The sequence below is a fragment of the Malaclemys terrapin genome, chromosome 5 (genome assembly GCF_027887155.1).
Source record: "Malaclemys terrapin pileata isolate rMalTer1 chromosome 5, rMalTer1.hap1, whole genome shotgun sequence".
Classification (NCBI taxonomy): domain Eukaryota; kingdom Metazoa; phylum Chordata; order Testudines; family Emydidae; genus Malaclemys; species Malaclemys terrapin.
Genome location: NC_071509.1, coordinates 130,827,689 through 130,848,379, shown reverse-complemented (window position 1 = coordinate 130,848,379; position 20,691 = coordinate 130,827,689). Strand labels below are relative to the sequence as shown.

Sequence of the window (20,691 nt, the reverse complement as noted above, 5' to 3'; positions counted from 1 at the left end):
TGGGCTCTTTGAATCTGATTACTCTGTAAAGTTATTTTCCATCCTGATTTACAGAGATGATTTTTACCTTTCTTTCTTTAATTAAAAGCCTTCTTTTTAAGAACCTGATTGATTTTTCCTTGTTTTAAGATCCAAGGGGTTGGATCAATGTTCACTAGGGAATTGGTGGAAGAGTCTCCCAAGGCTACCCAGAGAGGGAAAGGTTTTTGGGGGGAAGACAGAGTTTCCCAAATAACTCATAAATCGTTTGGGTGATGGCAGCAAAAGCAGATCTAAGCTGGTAGTTAAGCTTAGAAGTTTTTATGCAGGCCCCCACATCTGTACCCTAACGTTCAGAGTGGGGAAGGAACCTTGACAGAAGTGTTAGGCAATTTTAAGTATAGGTGTCACTACCAACTCCACCTCTAACAACAGTTAGTTTTACATAGCTCTTTGGGTCCTCACCTGGAGGCTGGAGTGCTGTCTAGACCCAGGGGGCAGGATCTGCTGTGATAAGCTCAACCAGACAGCAACTGGAACAGCACAAGGTACTTACAATCCTCCCTGAACTGGGAGGCCTGCAGCCTCCATAAATGGGCAATACTGGCCAGGGTGATCACCAGGAACATACTGATTCAGTGTCTCTCTGGCAGCGCTCCTACAGAGTCCAGACCACAGAGCATTCAGCGGAAGATAGCCGTGCAAACCACACTTGCCCTTCCCTAGGGGTGAATTCTTCCCTTCTAGCTCAAGGAGGTGCAACTTGTATCTCCCGAGCCAGCTAGGGCTAAATTAAGGCTTCTGTTAAAGAAAGCAGAAGTGTATTATCGCGAGGTCCAGGTCAAGGTTTTAACAGATGTCATCTCTTAAAGTCCCTTCTCTTCACAGGAAATAGTACAGAAAAGTTTGGGGAATGAAAAGTCTGACTGAACCACGAGCTACCTTATCAAGAGCTGCCTCCATGTTAGCAATCTTTTCTTTCAAACGTCGATCTTGTGACCTTAGGATCTCCAGCTCTCCAGTCATCTTGTTGTTTTCTGTTGCAACACAACTCAGTTCTTGGCTTAGTTTATTTTTCTCTTCTTTCAGATAATGCTTCTCCTGCATTTGTAGAGATCAAGACCAAAGTGAATGAGATAACAGTTTAGGATGGCTAACAATATACACATCTGTTGTCTATGAGCTTTATGACTTGAAGTAGTTTATATTCTTTAAAAAAATTTCAGTGAACCTTTCCAGAAGCTCAGCTATCATACTAAGCAGAAACAGGAGCTTTCACAATAAGAAGGTGACCTCTTATAGCATTAGACTGTCACCTCACAGAGCCTTGAACCATTTCATATCTGAAATTTGAAGCTTTGAGAGTGTATGAGCATACTATGCTCCACATTATTATAAGCTCTTCCATTGCCCAATACCGAAGAAACAACTGTCATATTCCATGCAAGTGACTAGATCCAAAACTAGCAGAGGACGATGAATTACTGTAAACACATGTAGGTGATAATCCAGTCAACTCTACTGGTAACTAAACCACTTATCTGTCTTGGACTCTACTAGACAGACCTTCATCGTTAAGAAACTGACAAGCAGTATCCACCAAAACTTGAAATGCTGAGAATCTGAATTAAGACAAATTCTGCTAAACTGTCCTCCAAAGCAAGCACCCACTGTGGCATTATTGTATGAACAATAATGTTTACAGAAAATATGAAAATAAATTATTGTAGCTGCCCGACAGTTTTTGTCAATCAGGATATGTTAGCTAATACATATACTAGTTGCCTGCTATTGAGCAGAAAGAACCAAAATCACCTCTGGATGGATTTTTCAGTTAGGAAATAGTATCTCAAATCCAGCAGCAAACAAAACTGAGGGTAAGCACTGAGGGCCAGATTCAGAAGGATGTGCAAGAAAGGGGAGTTGGTTGGTACGAGGGTGTGAGTCTAAATGAGTTTGTAAGTAATTAAGGGCCTGATTCTTGTTTACGCTAAGGTCACTTTCATCTGATCTGGCAGTAAATTATATTTACCCTCAGTTTAGGGCTCCTTTACATCACTAGAGCAGTATAAAGTGACTTAATGTAGATGAAAATTAGGCCCTAAGTCTCAGGGGATTTAAGTCTGGAGAGAGACTAATTGATGTAACATTCAACTGGAGGAAGCCAGATGAAGGTGTAAGTTACATTAATAACAACTGGTCCACACTAACCCCCCACTTCGAACTAAGATACGCAACTTCAGCTACATTATTCACGTAGCTGAAGTCGAACTATCTTAGTTCGAACTTACCGCGGGTCCAGACGCGGCAGGCAGGCTCCCCTGTTGACTCCGTGTACTCCTCTCGCGGAGTAGGAGTACCGGCGTCAACGGCGAGCACTTCCGGGATCGGTCCCAGAAGATCGATTGCTTACCGCCGGACCCAGAGGTAAGTATAGACGTACCCAAAATACTCCCTTTGGTCTCTCTTGGACTAACCCTGAATTTGGCCCTGAATCTCTACTTGGAACTATTTATCTAAATATAGTTAAATACTTTTACTTGGAGCTCTTGTGACCTTAGTTGCATTTGTCATTGCCTCCTCCAAGAATTTAATCTTGCTCTGCAATGCATCTATCTGTCCTCTCTTGGCTGTGATTTGCTTCTGCATTCCCATTGCAACTTTCATAGCTGTAAAAGACAAGGTTCCCAACTGATTAGTCCTTTATGAACAAAATGGATCAAGCATGATGCTTTCTGTGTTCTTATTTGGAAATCAATTGTCAATAATACACTAAAAACAGACTGTGGGTTGGGATCCTGCAGTCCTTATGTGAGCAAACTTCCCATTAGAGTCAATGGGAGTTTTGCCTAGGTGGTGACTGTGATATAAACAGAAGAACCTAAACTGGTAAATTTAATATAGACCACCTCATACTCTGAAGAAACGCAGCTCCAAATTTCCTGGCTTAATTTGATTCCTAGTAAACCATAAAACAACAAGGTGTCTGCATATGCCACTGTTTTTTATTCCTTTTATAAAATATTTGAATTACCATTAAAAACATCTACTGAAGGAATAAATATATTTACAAATTCCACTTGTTAAAAAGACAAACAAATATGACATAAGAAAAAAAACCTTCCAAAGTTACCATGGCCGTCGGAACCTTCCATAGTCTTTAACGTGGCTCTGGTTTGTTCCAGTTCAGCCTGGGCAGATTTCAATTGCATTTTGAGTTTGCTCGTGATACCTTCCATCTCTTCGCTTTTGTCTCGATAATTCCTCTTTAAATTTTCATATTCCTCTGTTCAATGTAAGCACATTGAATTGAACGAAAGTGTCAAGTGATTCATAAAATCACCCACCTGTTACTATTTAATTTATTTATGTGCTGATTAATCCCTTAAAAGGAATATGATATTTATGCAATTAACAGAGAAAAAATTGCTAACAAATTAAAACACATCATATGCCATTGCATTGCTATGATGTCATTGAAAGGCTGTGTTTCACTGGAACAAAATGAGATGCATTTCCTAACTGTTCTCTAAGGCTACCATTCTACAACGTGACAATAAAGCTACACTTCTTGATTGTGTGCTGCTCAGGGATCAGACTGCCCATTGCTACCTGGGGTGGCATAGCTACTTGTGAGATAAAATATTTGACCTGTGCCCATTCTCTCGGGCTCTTTTTCACAACTCCAACCTGCTCTATGTCCGGACATAGCTATAATCACCCCCTCTCCACACAATCCCCCCCGAAATCGCTTTGGCACAGCTGCAACTCAAATGCATCTCTCAAACAGCTCTGACCCCCTCAAATTCCCCCAATCATCCTCCACAACACTATGTTCCCTACACAACTCCCTCCCGCTACCTGCACATCTCTGGCTCCCACACAGTGTGGCCCCCCCCAGCTCTGGACCCTCCATTTCAGACCACCCCACGCCCTCACACACTTTAACTCTGTTATTATTACTTTTCACAAAATCTGAGGACAGACTTTCCAACTAAAAGTATGTATATGGTTACCATCTACTAATCTTGCTGAGGTCAGAGTTAAGGTTGTGCACTGGAGCATGACTGTGGGGATCTGGGCATCTGTACTGTGGGTGCGTCTATGCTGAAAATGAATGGGGGAATCTGTGAATGCGTGTGGCTGGTATAATGTCTGCATAGTACAGCATGTGAATTGTGGTTGGTCTGGATGTTAACGCTGCCTTAACAGGTGATTTCCTTGAGTTCTGGTGACTGTGGTGAAAGGAAATACACATGTACAACCTCACCTCATAGTTATGAGTTTTTGAGTAGGCTATTATTGGCAGTGATGGGGCTCAGATACTTTCTGCCAATATCACATACTGTATGTCCCTGGCATCTTGATCTCCTTTCATGTATAGTATTTAAGGAATGCATTTGCTAATGTCCTCTTTCTGATGAGTTAAGATACAAGATTTTCACTAGTTTGATAGTAAACAGTTAATAGGATGTGCCGGATCAGTTTATTTAAATTATGGAACATTGCAGTATCTAGCTTCCCTGTATAATACCTGAGGAAGAAGGAGGGGTCTTGGTGAAGTTTATATTCTGTGACCTACTAGGGTTTTCATTCTGGGCCCTACTGAAGGTCAGGCTGTGCTAAGTATTTTTGCACAAGGCACTGGGAGTTATGCCTCTAAATTACACCATCTTCATTCTATACTAGAAATCCAAATAATGAATTAGCTCTCTGAAGCAGCCTGACCATCAGTGTACTCTATCTGGGAACCTTTTACTTGACTTTACTGGTAGCCATATTTGGATTGGATAGAATATTTGGATTCTATTTTTAACATCAGCCTGATTTAGCAGATATCTGATCTGAGGCTCCCTACCTGCGAGGCCAGCTAGCTCAGTGCGACTGGCTTTCAGCTCATTCATTAGTTGGTCTCTTTCCAGTTTCATATCCTTTACTGCACGGAGCCTCTCAGTGCAGGTATTTATCAGTTTAACTTTTTCCAGCTCCAGCTCACTCAATCTGGCCTCCATTTCACGGATTCTATCTTCTTTCTTGTCCATCGCAATCTACTTATGTAAATAAATAAATTATAATAAATCTATTAATTAACAATTAAGACATATACACATCAGAATTATTTGAAATCTGATTTTTATCATGGAATAACTTGGTGCAAAGATAAAACTAGAATGGAAAAGACACATGTACTTAAAAATGGGGGGCATAAATATATAAACAGATTATTTCAGCATATATCACTGTCTCTGCTAACCCAATTGATTACTGTTTTTAACAAATTGTGCTTTGGTCTTAAGCATTATCAGAATTCAGCTAGTGGCTAAATCAGTTTATAAGATCCCTAACTCAGGGATATTTTGTGTTTTGATTCCTATAGTTACTCACAAGATTTTTAAAAAGACTGATTTGCACTTTTTCACCTGTGAATGATCTGGGATTTGAAATGATTTCTTACCAAGTTGATGGAAACTAGGTTGAGCCTTTGGTAAGGTACTCTGTATACCATCTACATGAGGTGACCATGAGAAGATGCAGGGTAAAGTGGCACTTGAAACCAGAAAAGTCACATGCTCCAAAGGTTGTAGGGGCCATAGCTCAGCTGTGGCACCCCATACACATCACACAACAGCAAAAATACAAGGAGGCAAAGATGGCTTCATACTAAACCAGCACTGAGAGAAGACAGAGCTGATGAAGAGGTAGATCGGAATATTTTAGTGATAAGGTCCTTTGGCTTTGAAGGCTGCTGCAGATGAGGTGGGAGACTTCTGTATATGAGTCTCTGAAGTGAAAGCCCTGCTAAGTATAGGGCCAGATACATCACTTGCAAAGTCTCTAGTGGGTTCAGCCCAAGAGACTTATAACCATGCTTGTAACAGAACCAGGGAGTCAGCTCTGGATCTGATGATGCACTGCAAAACTCCTTAGCCCTCACCCAAAACTCAGGATGCTGAACTGACATCAGACAGGAACCAATGGAGATCAACGGAAAGAGCTCAAGTGTTCCTCCAGTGCTGAACTGATCAAATTATTTCTATATGAACCAACAAATCTGAGCCACTTGGAACTGAATAAGCTCCAAAAACCAACCTTTCCTTTTCTAAGGTGTCTTGTCAGCACCTGAATATGGCGAGCTTAGAATGCCTCTTCTTTAAAGAAGATGTCAGGTCTATAGGGCATACTCTAGATGAGGAATGTTTAATCAGTCTCAATGAAGAGTGCCACAAAGGTTGAGAGTGCTTCTCCTTCTGTAACTAAACACTCATAATTATCACCTCTCAGTAACAATATGACTTTTTCTGTTTTGTTGAAGGTGTGGTCTGACACCTTCAGATCTGACATCTCCAAGGCCTTCAAGATTGAGTGCTGAGTGGACAAAATTTCTTCCTAAACTTTTGTCTACTTCTCCCGCTCGCCTCTTGCCTGAGGTGGTGGGGGTGGTGAAGCCTGTATAGTAAAGGGAGCCTCACAGGTTGGTCCGTCATGCATTTCTCATTGTCATCAACCTTTGAAGCCTAAACACTTCTCTGGATCTGTCTATGAAAGAACAAACTAGTTCTGGATCTAACACACTGTTGTTATAGTAACAATTAACATCAATTATAATGGCTAATTATTATACTAACATCCACTGTTATTCTAAAACTAATTCACTGTGTAATCGAGAACAATGAAGCAATGGTTCTATGCCCTCTATGATCAGTAGAAAAGAAGCTGAAAATGGTAGGGTGGCCTTTTATAACCACAGATATGATCAATGCGTTCACACCACCACCTGCTGCTCAACTGCCTTAGAGTGGGACACACAATGGCTGAAGCACTATTCTACAGTGGGGATCCACAGTGGTAATTTTGTGATGAAGAACACTCTTTTGCCACCTCCTTCTAGTCCTTGTTTGTTTTTTGGTAAAATGATGTAGCAGAACAATTGGCATACAGATTATAAAAATAAGAGGCTAAGCTATTCACACAGACACACATTTGGTTGTGCATAATTGGGTAATTGTACACCTTGTTAAATTTGCAGTTGTGCATGCAGTTATCCCTTTGGTATATGCAAAAGCATGCTTTTATATGTGCAACACAGGTACACATTTTTGAATATTTAGTCCAGTTTAGTTACTTCTCTGACTCATGGACATAGAGTGAAATCCTGGCCCTGCAGGATTGCACATGATTTCGCCCATAATCTGTTAACTTCAGACCTAGAAATATTTCTCTTATTTTTCATACAAACTGATCAAAATAATAATGATAACATAATGATGATGCTCCCAGCCATGCTATGTCTTCTAAATGTTTATAGATTTCTAGGCCCATTTTCCGACCTGCTTGAAAACACAGACAGTGTAACATATTGATAGAACAGAATGAATGTACTGTCTTGCAGAGACGTAAACACTGTGAAATGTACAGACCTTAAGTTCTTGTACTTCCAGTTTCCTGTCACTGATTTCTTTCACAAGCTGAGATTTCTCCACCTCCATTGCACCAGCAGTTCGGCCATGCTGGCCCACAATCTGGGTCATGTTCTCAATTTGCTTTTGGAAGATCTCAATAACTCTTTCCTTTTCCATCACCTGCAGTTTCAGTGTCTCACACTCCGACTGCACATTTTGTAAGTAGTCTCCTTCATTCTTTAAGTGCTGGAGCTCCTGCAACTTACTATCTACCCGTGACCGGAGCTTCTTAATTTCCTCATTGGTAATTTCAATGGCTCTCTCCTTCTCTTGCAGGCAGGCTGTCAAGTCAGACACAGTTCTCTCAGAAGCCTCCAGATTGATCTTCTTGGCTGTTAGATCTTCAACCACTTTACGGAGCATCTCTTTGGTTGATTCTAGCTGGGCAGTCAAGGAGGAGACTCTTTCAATGCTTTCATTCTTTTCCTTAATTGCAGTCATCTGAATGGTAACAATAAAATGGTCAACTTTGACAACCGTATTTTCTATCTACCTTCCTACCTACAGGTTTTCTAGCTACCTATCTATGGATTTTCTATAGCATCCATCATTATAGTATCTAAGAGCTTCATCGGTAAATTAGGTTTGCATGACAAGGACCCTAGTGGATTTCATGATTCTTCTGCTTTTCTTCCTTCCTTGATAAAGGAAACACAGTGTGAAATATAGAAAAAAAAATAAGTAGGACTGATGATGAAAAATAGAATAAACAAATTAACTGTCTCTAAACTATTTAGAGGAGACAGGTCTAAATCATTCAATATATTAAAGCCTGGCCAATTGAACTTTACAGCAAATATATCCTGGAAAAAGTATGTGTGCATCAATAGCATATAACTAGTTTTATTGCTGTAGTCAGCAAAGTGCATAGACTTTTATGGGACAACCTCCAACAGGAAGCATCGTGACCCAAGAGCCGCTCATAGTGCAGTACAGATGCAGAAGACAAGAATGGAGCCAGAAATATCAGGAATTGAAGGTAGAATTTCATGGGGTGGGTGGTTGCAAGAAATAGTTGTAGGAAAAGCCTGGCTAGTTGGTGGCAAATAAAGGAATCAAGTTATAGACAAATTAATTTGACTTAAAGTGGAGAGCAGCAGCTGACAGGATTGGCACTGGGTTACATATTTGGAGTTGGAAGATTTTTTGAGAGGATGCAGCAGTTTGAAGGAAGGAGTTGACTCTAGAGCTTGATGTCCAGAGTCTACTCTGTTGAAAGCAACAGAACAGTCCTTTTGGACACAGGGCTCAACTCAGCCCAGTAATTAGGCTGTAGACATAAACACTGCCATTTCCCGATGAAATACTGTATAGAGTGGATCAATTATGAGGGCCTTTAGTTCACTAGCTCTTCTTGCAGAAGTGATTGCCACCAGAAACACCGTCTTGAAAGAGAAGTGAAATAGAGAACAGTCCACAAGAGGTTCATAGGGTGCTGCCATCAGTCCTGTGCACTTTACATTTACTGTACATGCACAAAATGCGATTTCTGGAGGCTTATAACTTGGCCAAAGCCAAACCAAGTTTCACCAGACACTCAAAGTCACTTCTTCATGAAGTGTGTTAATGTGCCAAATTTCAAATTCCGGCTGTTTTGGTATAAAATCACCTTAGGCCAGAGATTAGGACCAAAAATTTCTGACTGATAGGTGAAAGTTCCAGAAAGTTATGAGTGATCGAAACTAGGGCGTTAGAATGAAAACCTCTGGCACCTTATGTATAGATGCTGCTCATGTTCCAACTAGGATAACAAAAACAGTGCTATTTTTAGTATATATCTAGGTGTATGGGAATGGGAAACCTCTCAATGGTAATAATACCACTCAGCAGTTCCTTCCTGACCTGACGTTCCATTTGTCCCTGACACTCCGTCTTCATTGTCTTCACTATGTTCTCCATGCGCTGCAATTCCATATTCTTGTTGTCCAGTTCTCTCCGTAGGTGGTCAATGGTGATGCTGTTGCCAGTGTCCCGATCCCAAAGCCGCTTGTTCTGCTCCTTTTCCAGACTCAGTTCCATCTCTTTTTTATGTACATCAGCCTACAAGAAATTACAGCAGCCATTGTCCTCTTTAAATTGTAAAGCCATCCTGTCTTTTGTTTCCTTTAATATTAGCAACAATCAGTAATATAGTTAAATCATTATTACTATATCTTTACATCTAATAAAAGCCAGGATTTCTGGTGAACAGCTAGTTTGATGCTTCTGAGGCACCATCCTTCAACATAGCAATAGCTTGAAACCAATCCTCTTCTAAGTACTACTGATATCAATATCTTATTTAACATTTCAAGACTTGAAGCCTTTGATGCCATTTCTATGCCAATATACCTTAGCCAAAAAAAATCAGCAAATGCAAAAAACTGCATTGTATCAAAATTAAAAGTGAAAATACAAATACTACAGTACATGCCAAGGAAGGATATCATCCACCTTTAAGAATAACGAGAACTGTAATTTCATGGCTTGATTGACTCTGTTTGCAGACAGCAATTTGTTGTACGTTTTTTCAATCATTTTTAGCTCAGAAACAAATGTAAAGATTAAAAAACTGATGCCACAATCCAAAATTATCCGGCAATTTTGGAAATGTTAATTAAAAAAGGGGTTAGCAGAATTCTTAGTACAACGTGAAGGGGCTGAAATTTTGGAAGTGGAGGCAGCACGCAGAATACTAGTAAAGCCAAAGAAAAGGGGAATGAAATGAGAGTGAAAGAATGAACATACACAGTAAAGGCATTGAAACAAATTTAACTTTTCCCCCAATGCCTTGAAGAATATTAGAAACGGAGACTATCTTACTCATCTATTACAGTGACATTTCATCAGTGACCATAAAACTAGAATGCTTTACTCTTAATTGTATAGTGACTCTCCTGACTCCAGCCTTCTCTACGCTATAAAGAGTTCACAGGAAAAGATATACTTTACACTTTCCTGATTAGATAAGAACATAAGAACGGCCATACTGGGTCAGACCAAAGGTCCATTTACAGGGCCGGCTCTACTGTTTTTGCCAACCCGAGCAGCGCGCCGAATTGCCGCCGCGGACGGCGGGGGCAGTCCGTGTGCCGTTAGGGCAGCACGCGCGTTTCCGCGGCAGCGGCAATTCGACGGCAGCTTCTGTCTTCAGCCGGAAGACAGAAGCCACCGAATTGCCGCCGTGGGCAGCTGAACAGAGAAGCTGCCGCCAAATTGCCACGGCCGCGGAAACGCGCGTGTCGCCCTAATGGCACATGGACTGCCCCCGCCGTCCGCGGCGGCAATTCGGCGCGCTGCTTGGGGCGCAAAAACACACGGACTGCCGCCCCTTCCAGATTGCCGCCCCAAGCACATGCTTGGAATGCTGGTGCCTGGAGCCGGCCCTGTCCATTTAGCCCAGTATCCTGTCTTCCAACAGTAGCCAATGCCAGGCGCCCCAGAGGGAATAAACAGAACAGATAATCATCAAATGATCCATCCCCTGTCGCCCATTCCCAGCCTCTGGCAAACAGGCTAGGGACACCATCCCTGCCCATCCTGGCTAATAGCCATTGATGGACCTATCCTCCATGAACTTATCTAGTTCTTTTTTTAACCTTGTTATAGTCTTGGCCTTCACAATATCCTCTGGCAAAGAGTTCCCCAGACCGACTGTACGCTGTGTGAAAAAACACCTTTTGTTTGTTTTAAACAGCATACAGAATGCAGTCATGCAAAACTCTTCCTCAGATTCCATGTGTCACCTATTGTACAAGTGACACTAGACAGAGAGTTGGTATACTAACCTCTGAAAACCCAATCATGACATTACAGAACTCATACACAGAGCAAAAGATGAGTGTGATGATAAAGTATTACACTTAGCATTGGAAATAGGGTGTATGTATGAAACCAATGATCTGTGATGCACAATTTTGCTACTATCTGTGCAAGCTATACAGGTACAGTGTGGGTTTTTTTTTTTCCATTTAAGATGTCTTCAGTCTATGGCTAGGGACTAGAGTAGTTAGGAAAGTCCTGGATAAAAAAAAAAAATCTTACAAAGTAGGTATGAAAGGAAAAAAGGTGGGATGCTAACCTAGCTTAGCTATGGGGTCAGAGTTAAGGATGGGAATGGGCGACGGGATGGATCACTCAATGATTCCCTGTTCTGCTCACTCCCTCTGAAGCACCTGGCATTGGCCACTGTCAGAAAACAGGATACTGGACCTTTGATCTGACCCAGGATGCCAGCTGTTCTTCTATTTGGGAGCCTTAACTGTGATTTTCATAGTTTCAAATGTTTGCATTGCTTTTAATGTTAACCTGAGCTCTGAATTTCCTGGGTTTCTAATGGAAATGAACTTGTGATAAGGTATGTGCCCCACATAAGTAATGAAACAATTAACTGGAGTGGAGAGCCCAATTAAGGCACCTGGTTGCACCTGAAGGGTGGGCCAGGCCCAATTAAAGAAGAATCCCAGCTGGGTTATTAGTATAAAGAGAGGAAGCCCAGCCTAGAGGATGGTTGTGGGGAGAAAGTGTTCTGCAGTGCCTCCCTTGGTAGTAAGGAGGAGAGCCTGGCCGGGTCAAGGAGAGAGCTCCCTGGGATCCTCTCCTGAATAGAGGATGCTGGTAAGAGTCTAGGAGAGACATGGAGCAAGTACTGAGGTGGAGTAAGCTCATTAAAAAGGCAGAATTGGGACTTCCAGAAAGAGAGAGAGAGAGAGATTGAGACCGAGCCCTGGTAGATGCTCAATTGAGGAACAGAGCAGGGGAAACCTGAGAGATTAAATGAGAGCTTGAGGAGGGCAGAAGTTTGTTTAAGTTTGTACTTCTAGTTTGGGATTTTGTTGGGGGACACAGGGAAGAGCCCTGAGAGTCCTGGCCACTAAAAGAAAGATGAAACTAGAGAATCTGTGGGGAGAAGGCTGGAAAAAGGCCATGGAAGGAGGATGTCCGGGGAAGCAGCAGCAAGGAGTCTGATGGAGCAGATGTTGGCTGCTGGCTATCGGGGCGCGGTGTAAAGGAGGGGTCTGGGTTCCCCTAGCTTTCACTGTGGCACATAGTGTGAAACCCCTGAGAAGGGGTTCTGGTTGAATCCCTGAATGAAGGCTGGTAGGGACCATGGGGACCAGAGTTGAGGGCCAAAGTAAGGATTGGAACTATTATTTGCAAGACTTCTTGTTATCCTAGAAGGGGTGGGACTAAATGTGACCTGACCAGGGGGCTGAGGTCATAAGAACAGGCAGACCACTTCCAGGCCGGAGCTGGTGTTGGCAGGAATGAAGGAGAGTCTGCTATGCCATGCCCAGCCACAAGGGGTATGCCTGCATTGAGTGTGCTCTTTTCAGACCTTTCTGAGGATTTCTGGGGCAAGGAAGATTAAATTTATGGTAAATCTCAATCTTAATTATAAAGAGGCTGCCAGCTTTCCATAATAGGCAAGGTGCCAATACAACAGCAACAATAAAAACAAAAGCTCTTAGAAAGTAAGATTGAATCCGTGTATTCAACTGATTCCGAGACAAACTGATTACTAAAATGGAACTCCCCTATACATTGTTCTTCAATGGTTTATTAATATCTCAAATTCCTACCAGCAGCTGCTGAAGCTGATCATCCAGATTTCCAGATTCTTGACTGTATTGATCCCGTTCAGTCTGTGCCTCTGCCATCTCAGAATGAGCCAGGTGCAATTGCTTTTCCAAATCTTCTATCTAAAGTACGCATGCAAATAAAAAGAATGAAACATCTGGGGCTAATTATCTTATGGGACAGTTCTACTCCGAAAAGTGACTATGTCCAAAAGGTGCTGCTGTACTCGGCAGATTTGTTCCCTATGTGTATTCAAAGATATATCTGCTTGCTTTAGTGATTAAAGTGAGTTTTTACTACTATTTTTCCTCTTGTTAGTCCTGGAGAGCCAACACAGCTAGGGGAGAATGAGCTGGATTCTATTCCCACTCAAACCTCATCAAGAGCATTGTTAACTACAGTCTAAATGCAGAATCTTTATGTTGGTCATGGCTGAGCTAGGAAAAAACCCAGTTTGACTTGCAGATTCTAAGTTGAGATTGCATGGTTGGCAGTTAGATAAATCAACATTTTACTTGAAAATTGAGCACCTTTGATAAGGAGTCCCTGTGTGAGAATAAACATAGTACCACTCACAATGCTATTGTAACACTTTTCAAAGAACTACACTTTAAAATCTTTCTTGGCCCGACTAAGATCTTGAAATTACCTTTTTGCCTTCTTTAAAAAACAACCAACCAACCTTTCATTGGCATAGGACAGAAGTAGTAAACTGTTCTCTCTATAATGCAATTATAATTACAGGGGAATAGCACATGTTCTGATTATTAATACAGTTGCATAGCCGGTTTTTCAGGAGTGACCTCAAAACTCCTGCCTTTCAGACCAGTGGAGAGTGGGAACATCATGCCAATGATGCTGTCATTATCCAACAGGAGAGTTCAGGACAGGTCCATAAGGATCTCCTCGACAAGTCTTATCCCAAAGCCTGGTAGAGACAGGATTTGCCATCCCTGTCACTGAGCTGCAATTCTGATTCTAAGGCCTACAGTGCTCTCTGGGTAGAGAGACAGTGAGGCCTGGCTGTGGGGTCCCTGGTAACTCCTCTGCTTGCTAGAAGTGCAACATTAAAGGACCACTCCCAGGGCCTTTTCTGTCTCCAGTTGCCCTTAGAGCCATTCCTACAGCCCCCCTATGGTGGGGCTCCATGGGAAAGGACATATTACTTATTGTACATAATATCTGGGAGGTTGGGGAAGAATGATGGTCCATACAGTCTTACCCACTCCCTGAGCTGACCACTCCCCTCCTCCTGTGAGAAACCAACCAGTGGAGAGCCCTCTGTAGGCTCCAGAGGTGTGGGAAAGTACTACCAATGGGGCTTGCCCCCTCGCTTCCACGTGGGACAGATCTGTTAATGGAGAAAGCCCTTCATGCACGGATCTCCTGAGGACAATCTGAGCCAGGATTTGGCAGAGTATGGAGAGTCCCTTGCTAAACACAGCATGGGAACGATGTCCAGATGGAGCAGTACAAAAATAATAGCTTACCCTATACTACCCAATTTCCTCTAAAAATGCTTGTATGTCTGGTCATATTCACTTTGTTCTTAAAGATGAAGTGAAATCCTTCAGATATGCCATGGCCTGAGTGTAAGGTTCTGCGTGTCTGTAGCAATAGCTGATGAAGCCAATAATACCTACAACACAGCAGGGAGCTGCATTCCTTCATCATAAATACATTATCAAATCTATATGCAAACAAATGGGTTATCTCCACCTAGAGGTGGTAAACTTTCTCTAATGCAGCAGTCCCCAAACTCTTGAGGTTCATGCACCACCTAACTCCTGTCACTCACCCCTCCGGGATGACGCTGCATCTCGGGGAGGGTGGGTGGATGCAGACGGGGGTAAAGGGGCCAACGCTAGGGCTGCAGTTGGGGGTGGGGCTGGGAGCAGGGCTGCTGCCAGGGGCCAAGGCTGGGGGCGGAGCCACAGCTGGGCTACAATGGGAGCCAGCAGTCGGGCTCGCGGCCAGCTGTGGCTCCATTCCCAGCCTGGCCGCCAGGAATGGAGCCGCAACAGCAGCCAAGGCTAGGGGCTGGTACAGGGCCAGGACCAGATCCACGCCAAGACTGTGGACGGGGCCAGGTGCAGGTATCTGAAAGTGATGTTTGCTGCAGTTAGTAACATTCGGAGAAGTATTCCACATACAATTCTGGGTTTCTATTTTTGAATCTATTTTTGTTAAGAATTCCAAAAGGGAAAAATGCCCAAAGATTGTGTTCTGCAGTCATAGATATAGGTGGCATCTTCCAGACAAACACCTGTCAGGGATGGTCTAGAGCTGAGGTTGTGTTGGTCCCAGGCTATTAGAGAGACAAGGTGGAGGAGGTAATATCTCGTATTGGACCAGATTCTATTGGTTCGGGAGACAAGCTTTGGAGCTTACACAGAGATCTTTTTCAGATCTGGGAAATGTACTCAGCGTCACAGCTAAATGCAAGGTGGAACAGATTGTTTAGCATAAGTCGGTAACACATATTTCAAGGGACCATTCAAGTGGAAATGGCCCATAAACACCTCTCCAGTCGTGGGTGGGTGGGAAATATGATTGCACACCCGTAGTTGTCGCCTACCACCTACCACTGGAACCCACATGGGGTATCATAAAACAATTACAACCTATATTTGATGGGGACCACATCCTGAAAGAAATCTTTCCTAAACCCCTTTTTCTGGCCTTCAAACAACTACTCAACCTCTCTAAGCTCATCATCAGAAGCAAACTCTCCACAGACTGGGACTTACCAACTCAAAGTGTCACCAGACCCTGCCAGAACAACAGAGGCAAAACCTGTAGACATACCTCCACAGCTACAATGATCAACCCTCCCTTCCTCCCACCCCACACACTTTTCAGGATCCATGGGTCCTACCTATGCCCGTCACAACATGTGGTACACCTCATCCAGTGCACTAAATGCCCTGATCACAACTATGTGGGTGAAGCGAGACAATTACTATGCTCACGAATGAACTCATGCAGAAAAATTATAAAAGACAAAAACACCATCCATTTCACCTGCGGGTGAACACGTTTCACAAAGCGATTACTCCATATCTGACCTCTCAGTTCTCATCCTCAAAGGAAACCTGCACAACAGCTTCAAAAGATGAGCCTGGGAGCTTAAATTCATATCTTTGCTAGACGCTAAAAACCAAGGACTGAATAGCGACACTGGATTTATGGCTTGTCGCAACAATCTATAACCCACTAAATCCAGGGCCGGCTCTGGCTTTTTGGCCGCCCCAAGCAAAAAAAAAAAAAAAAAAAAAAGTGGGGCGGCCAGAATGGCAAAGCAAAAAAACAAAACAAAAAATCCTGCAGCGCGGCCGGAGCGCGGGTGCAGGGGGACCGGCTAGCGGGGGGGGGGGAGGAGGAGGGAGCGGGGGGGAGAGAGAGAAGTGGGGCGGCCAGGGCTACAGCGGGGCGCTGCCACGGGGCCCCTCCGCGCCGCCTGCCGCAAGGGCTCCGCTCTGGTCGGCAGAGAGGGAAGGACAAGGACTGCCCTGCCGGGCTTGCTGCAGGTCGCTCCTATCCTCCGCGCCGCCGCCTCCTACAGGGTGGCCGGAGCAGAACAACAACAACAACAAAAAAGCGGCTGTACCGCCCTAGGACAAGGCGGAATGTCGCCTCGTTCAATCTGCCGCCCCAAGCACCAGCTTGCTCGGCTGGTGCCTGGAGCCAGCCCTGACTAAATCCCACCCCCAGCTTTTCCCCCGTATAACTGGAAAGATGTTAACGGCCACGTCATCTTGAAATCTGTTAACCACTTATGCTAAACAATCTGTTCTGCCTTGTATTTAGTTGTGACACTCGGAGTACATTTCCCAGACCTCAAGAGGAGTTCTGGAAAAGCTTGAAAGCTTGTCCCTCTCAACAGCAGAAATTGGTCCAATAAAAGGTATTACCTCACCCACATTTTCTCTCTAGAATGGTGTAGGTTTACTTGGTCCTGCCTCAGTGCAGGGGGCTGGACTTGATGACCTCTCGAGGTCCCTTCCAGCCTGACATTACTATGATTCTAGTATTGTGTGCTGCTCTGTTTATGCCAAACTGAATTTGTTAAAGTCATCTATATGAAAAAGTACATGGTAAACTGCACTTCTGCCACAGCTGGAACATAACAGATTAATTTACAAGCCCAACAAAAAATTTGTTTGGTTTGAGATCGGCAGTGCTTGTTTTGAAACAGTCTGGAATGAATTTTGATGCACGTGAACAGAGCAGTAAGTGGAGCCAGACAGAGGGCAGGTTGGCCTGCTTTCAAATACCCAACATATCTGTGCCATGCTACCTCAAGCTTGACCTACCACATCCCTGCTATTCCCTTTCTGGGCCTTTCTTGAACAGAGAATAACAGCCATGTCAAATCATACAACAGCTCTACAATGGGAACAGCTTTCCACTAATAAGTAGGAAAAGGCTGCCAAAGTTAACATGATGTGTAACATAAGCAGGATTTGACTCCAGAAGTCAAATGTTACTGCATGAGTTGTCAGCTCTAATTTTACAGAGAGCGGAGAGCAATCATTTTCAGGTCAGCCTCTGAGGAAAAAGGGAAATTATCCTCAGATAATAATTATGAGATGTCAGAATCACAGTGGTATTATCTATGAAACCAAAAGGCCTAGGTCCAGGGAAGGGAATAAGGAAATGGAAATTCTAAAGAAAGGGCACACAAAATATTGTGGTTAGTGAATCAGAGTCATCTATTGCTGTGCAGGGAAAATCTCTTTGTGGATTTCCTCTGAGTGTTCCCCTGCCCAGTGAGCCATGGTTCCATCACCAGAGACCAGCCGATGCTGGGGGGTGCAGAAGAGACAAGGATCATCTGAACAGAGGCCCACTACTTATTCTGGGATTCTGGGTTCCCTGACAATGGAGCTCCAATGGAGCTGTGTTATCAGGACTTCCCCGGGCCCATTAATACCTCTCCAGTCATGAGGGAGAGGGAAATGATTACACAGCTCTAGTTGTTACCTACCACCTCACACTGGATGTCATATGGGGTATCATCAAACAATTACAACCTGTATTTGATGGGGACCACATCCTGAAAGAAATCTGTCATTCTGGGTAGTGGCTTTCACTTGCGCAGAGCCTCAAGTATTTTTGAAGAGAGAGCTAGATATTATATTGAAATAGGCATTCTTTAGGGGTACAGTCTCAAACCAATCTTGTGACCTCAGAGAAAGAATTATACTGTAGAGGCTACCGTCATCACCACACAGAAACGGAACTTTTTGATGTAAGTGTTCCATTTTCAGAGCTCTCATGTATTCGGGAATGAGGAAATAATGGTACTGCAACCCTGCTCCCAATTACAGCTGAAGTAACTCTTTTGTTCCCGTTTGGGGAAGGGCACTGACTTCAGTCTTTGTATTTTCTTGTAAGAGGGATCCCAGAAAGGGATGTGGAATTGGGGTGGGGAGATGACATGAAATAAATTCTCTGAAAAGTGAATGGATAGAGTGAACTTCTGGAGTGGAACTGGCTGGAGTAAACTCCTCTCCATTTGTCTAAGGTAACTGATCACCAAAAGGTAGAGGCGTAGGAAAACGATTTGCTGCCCGTATTTTGAATCGGGGATTTTCAGTGTGCTATTAAACTTGCTGCTATGAAGAAGAAAAGCAGCTTGAACCTGCAGGTGCTGACAAACACTGTCTTTCCACCTGGGTCACTTCAAAATACTTAAATACTAACACTATTTTCCTACACAAGCAATTGCTGTAGTAGTCACAGGGGTTTTATGTGATTCAAATGGTTCATGATTGGGAAGCTGCAAGGGCAGGTGGCTGAAACCACCCTCTCTCTGTTGAGGTATGATCTGCTCTATGCAAACCTTTGAGAGAACCCCTGAGAGAAGGCATGTTCCTGAGACAGCCAAATGAAATAGTATTGGGACTGTGAATAGGTAGATGGGAGAGGGTTGGTAAACAGAATAAAGGATTTGTGAGGAAGCTTGTTGATTGGGTCAAATGAAGCTGCTGTAACTGGTGGTTCAAGACCAAAGTGCCTTGGCCTGTACTTGTGGTTGTGGCTATGATTCTCCTTCTTTCTCTGGCCAAAGCATTTAGGTCTGAATTGCCAGTTCCAGCAGCTTTATTTAACCTAATCAACAAGTTTCCTTTAACTAATGGGTAAAAAATTAATATTCCAGATGCTGATTAGGGCTCTTGATCTGTTTACAGCAGATTCGTTTACTCTTTGATTTCCCAAGACAGAAAGTTACTGGAGAACACTTCTGGGTGCTATGGCTCATGCAAGAAGCTCTTTTTAATTGCCTAATTGTGTCTTCTTGTTACATTCTCTATCTTTTAGGAGACATAATGCCTTTGATCCACATATAAAACTGCTGTTTAAAGTCTATGGTCCTCTGCATTGATTTCCAGATGGAATCATTTGCCACTAATTTTGATCTGTGTGCTCCTCTAATCTGTTTGTTAGAGAACAATGTTATTTGTTCTTAAACTCAGGGGTGCTGGAACAATTTTTACAGCAGGAGCGCTGAGAGCCATTGAACCAAACTGCAAACCCTGTATATAATGGAAACCACTTCAAGCCAGCTCCTATGCTTAAACATGGTATATAATAATACAATACAATAGTTGGAAAGAAAAACAGTGCCATGGATAAAAGAATAGTGATCTATCTGATCAGCCATTGAATTTCTCTGAAACAAAACCTTTTCAAATGAGAGGGTGACTGTCTTTTTCTGAACGATACAGTGCATTTCAGGAGGAAACCCAGGTACCAAGTTCAGCTGGAGCTATTACGAACAATGCAGTCCACACGCACCTTGTCTTCATACATCCTTTTAGCTTCCCGTAATTCAGAACGCAGCTGAGAAACAGTGGATTCCAATTGACTGACCTGACGCATGTACATTGAATTCTGGTTTCGTGTTTGTTCTCTAAGAAAAATTTTGAAAGGAAAGGGAAAAAAAATTGTGAGCGCTGCCAAAGCATGATACATACACAGCTATGCTAAGGATGTGATCCCTAGACTTCACTGTATTAAGTGTAGTTGCAGTCTGAAATGTGAAAATATAAAAATGGCACCTTCTTACTTAACAGATCTGCTCCCTCTGTATTCAGTCATATTTGGTTAATTTAATGACAAAAATAAGGTGTTACTGCTTTTATTTCTGTTTACAATTCTGGGTCATGTATCATCAACACACATGTTAACTAAGTTTTAACTGGGGAGCTAGAGTCTGTCTTTAGTTGCACCAGAGGACTGCACAAGTGGAACTCTGGGCAGAATTCAGCTCACAGAATCTTTATCACAGGTGATTATGTGCAAGTCACACATGGCCCAGTTTGACTTCCAAACCCCAGCTTGAGTTTGCAGGGTTGGCAGATAGAAAACTCATCTTTTAATGTATAAACTGAGCACATCTGACCTAAAGTCATCAAGAGACCATCAACAGGGAACCACCATTTTCTAGTCACTCAATTATTAGCAATGCCAACACTGGCCATATATGTGGCTTTTCCACAGATTCATCATTATTTATTTCTGCCAGTAAACATCACAAGAATTCATCCATTTTTGTTTATAGAATCATAGAATCATAGAATCATAGAATATCAGAGTTGGAAGGGACCTCAAGAGGTCATCTAGTCCAACCCCCTGCTCAAAGCAGGACCAATTCCCAGCTAAATCATCCCAGCCAGGGCTTTGT

The 20,691-nt window shown here is 43.0% G+C and overlaps 1 protein-coding gene across 1 annotated transcript in view; it reads right to left on the bottom strand.

Annotated features, from left to right (window-relative positions):
- Window positions 1-20,691, bottom strand: part of CCDC158 (coiled-coil domain containing 158) — a 56,589-nt gene that overhangs the window by 23,790 nt on the left and 12,108 nt on the right. Inside the window, exons 8-15 of the mRNA XM_054030372.1 lie at window positions 19,803-19,917; window positions 13,001-13,120; window positions 9,282-9,479; window positions 7,398-7,880; window positions 4,838-5,027; window positions 3,113-3,265; window positions 2,536-2,648; window positions 922-1,080 (exon numbers count right to left, since the gene is read on the bottom strand). Of these exons, the coding sequence (XP_053886347.1) occupies window positions 922-1,080; window positions 2,536-2,648; window positions 3,113-3,265; window positions 4,838-5,027; window positions 7,398-7,880; window positions 9,282-9,479; window positions 13,001-13,120; window positions 19,803-19,917 (1,531 nt within the window). The remainder of the gene's footprint in view (window positions 1-921; window positions 1,081-2,535; window positions 2,649-3,112; window positions 3,266-4,837; window positions 5,028-7,397; window positions 7,881-9,281; window positions 9,480-13,000; window positions 13,121-19,802; window positions 19,918-20,691) is intronic.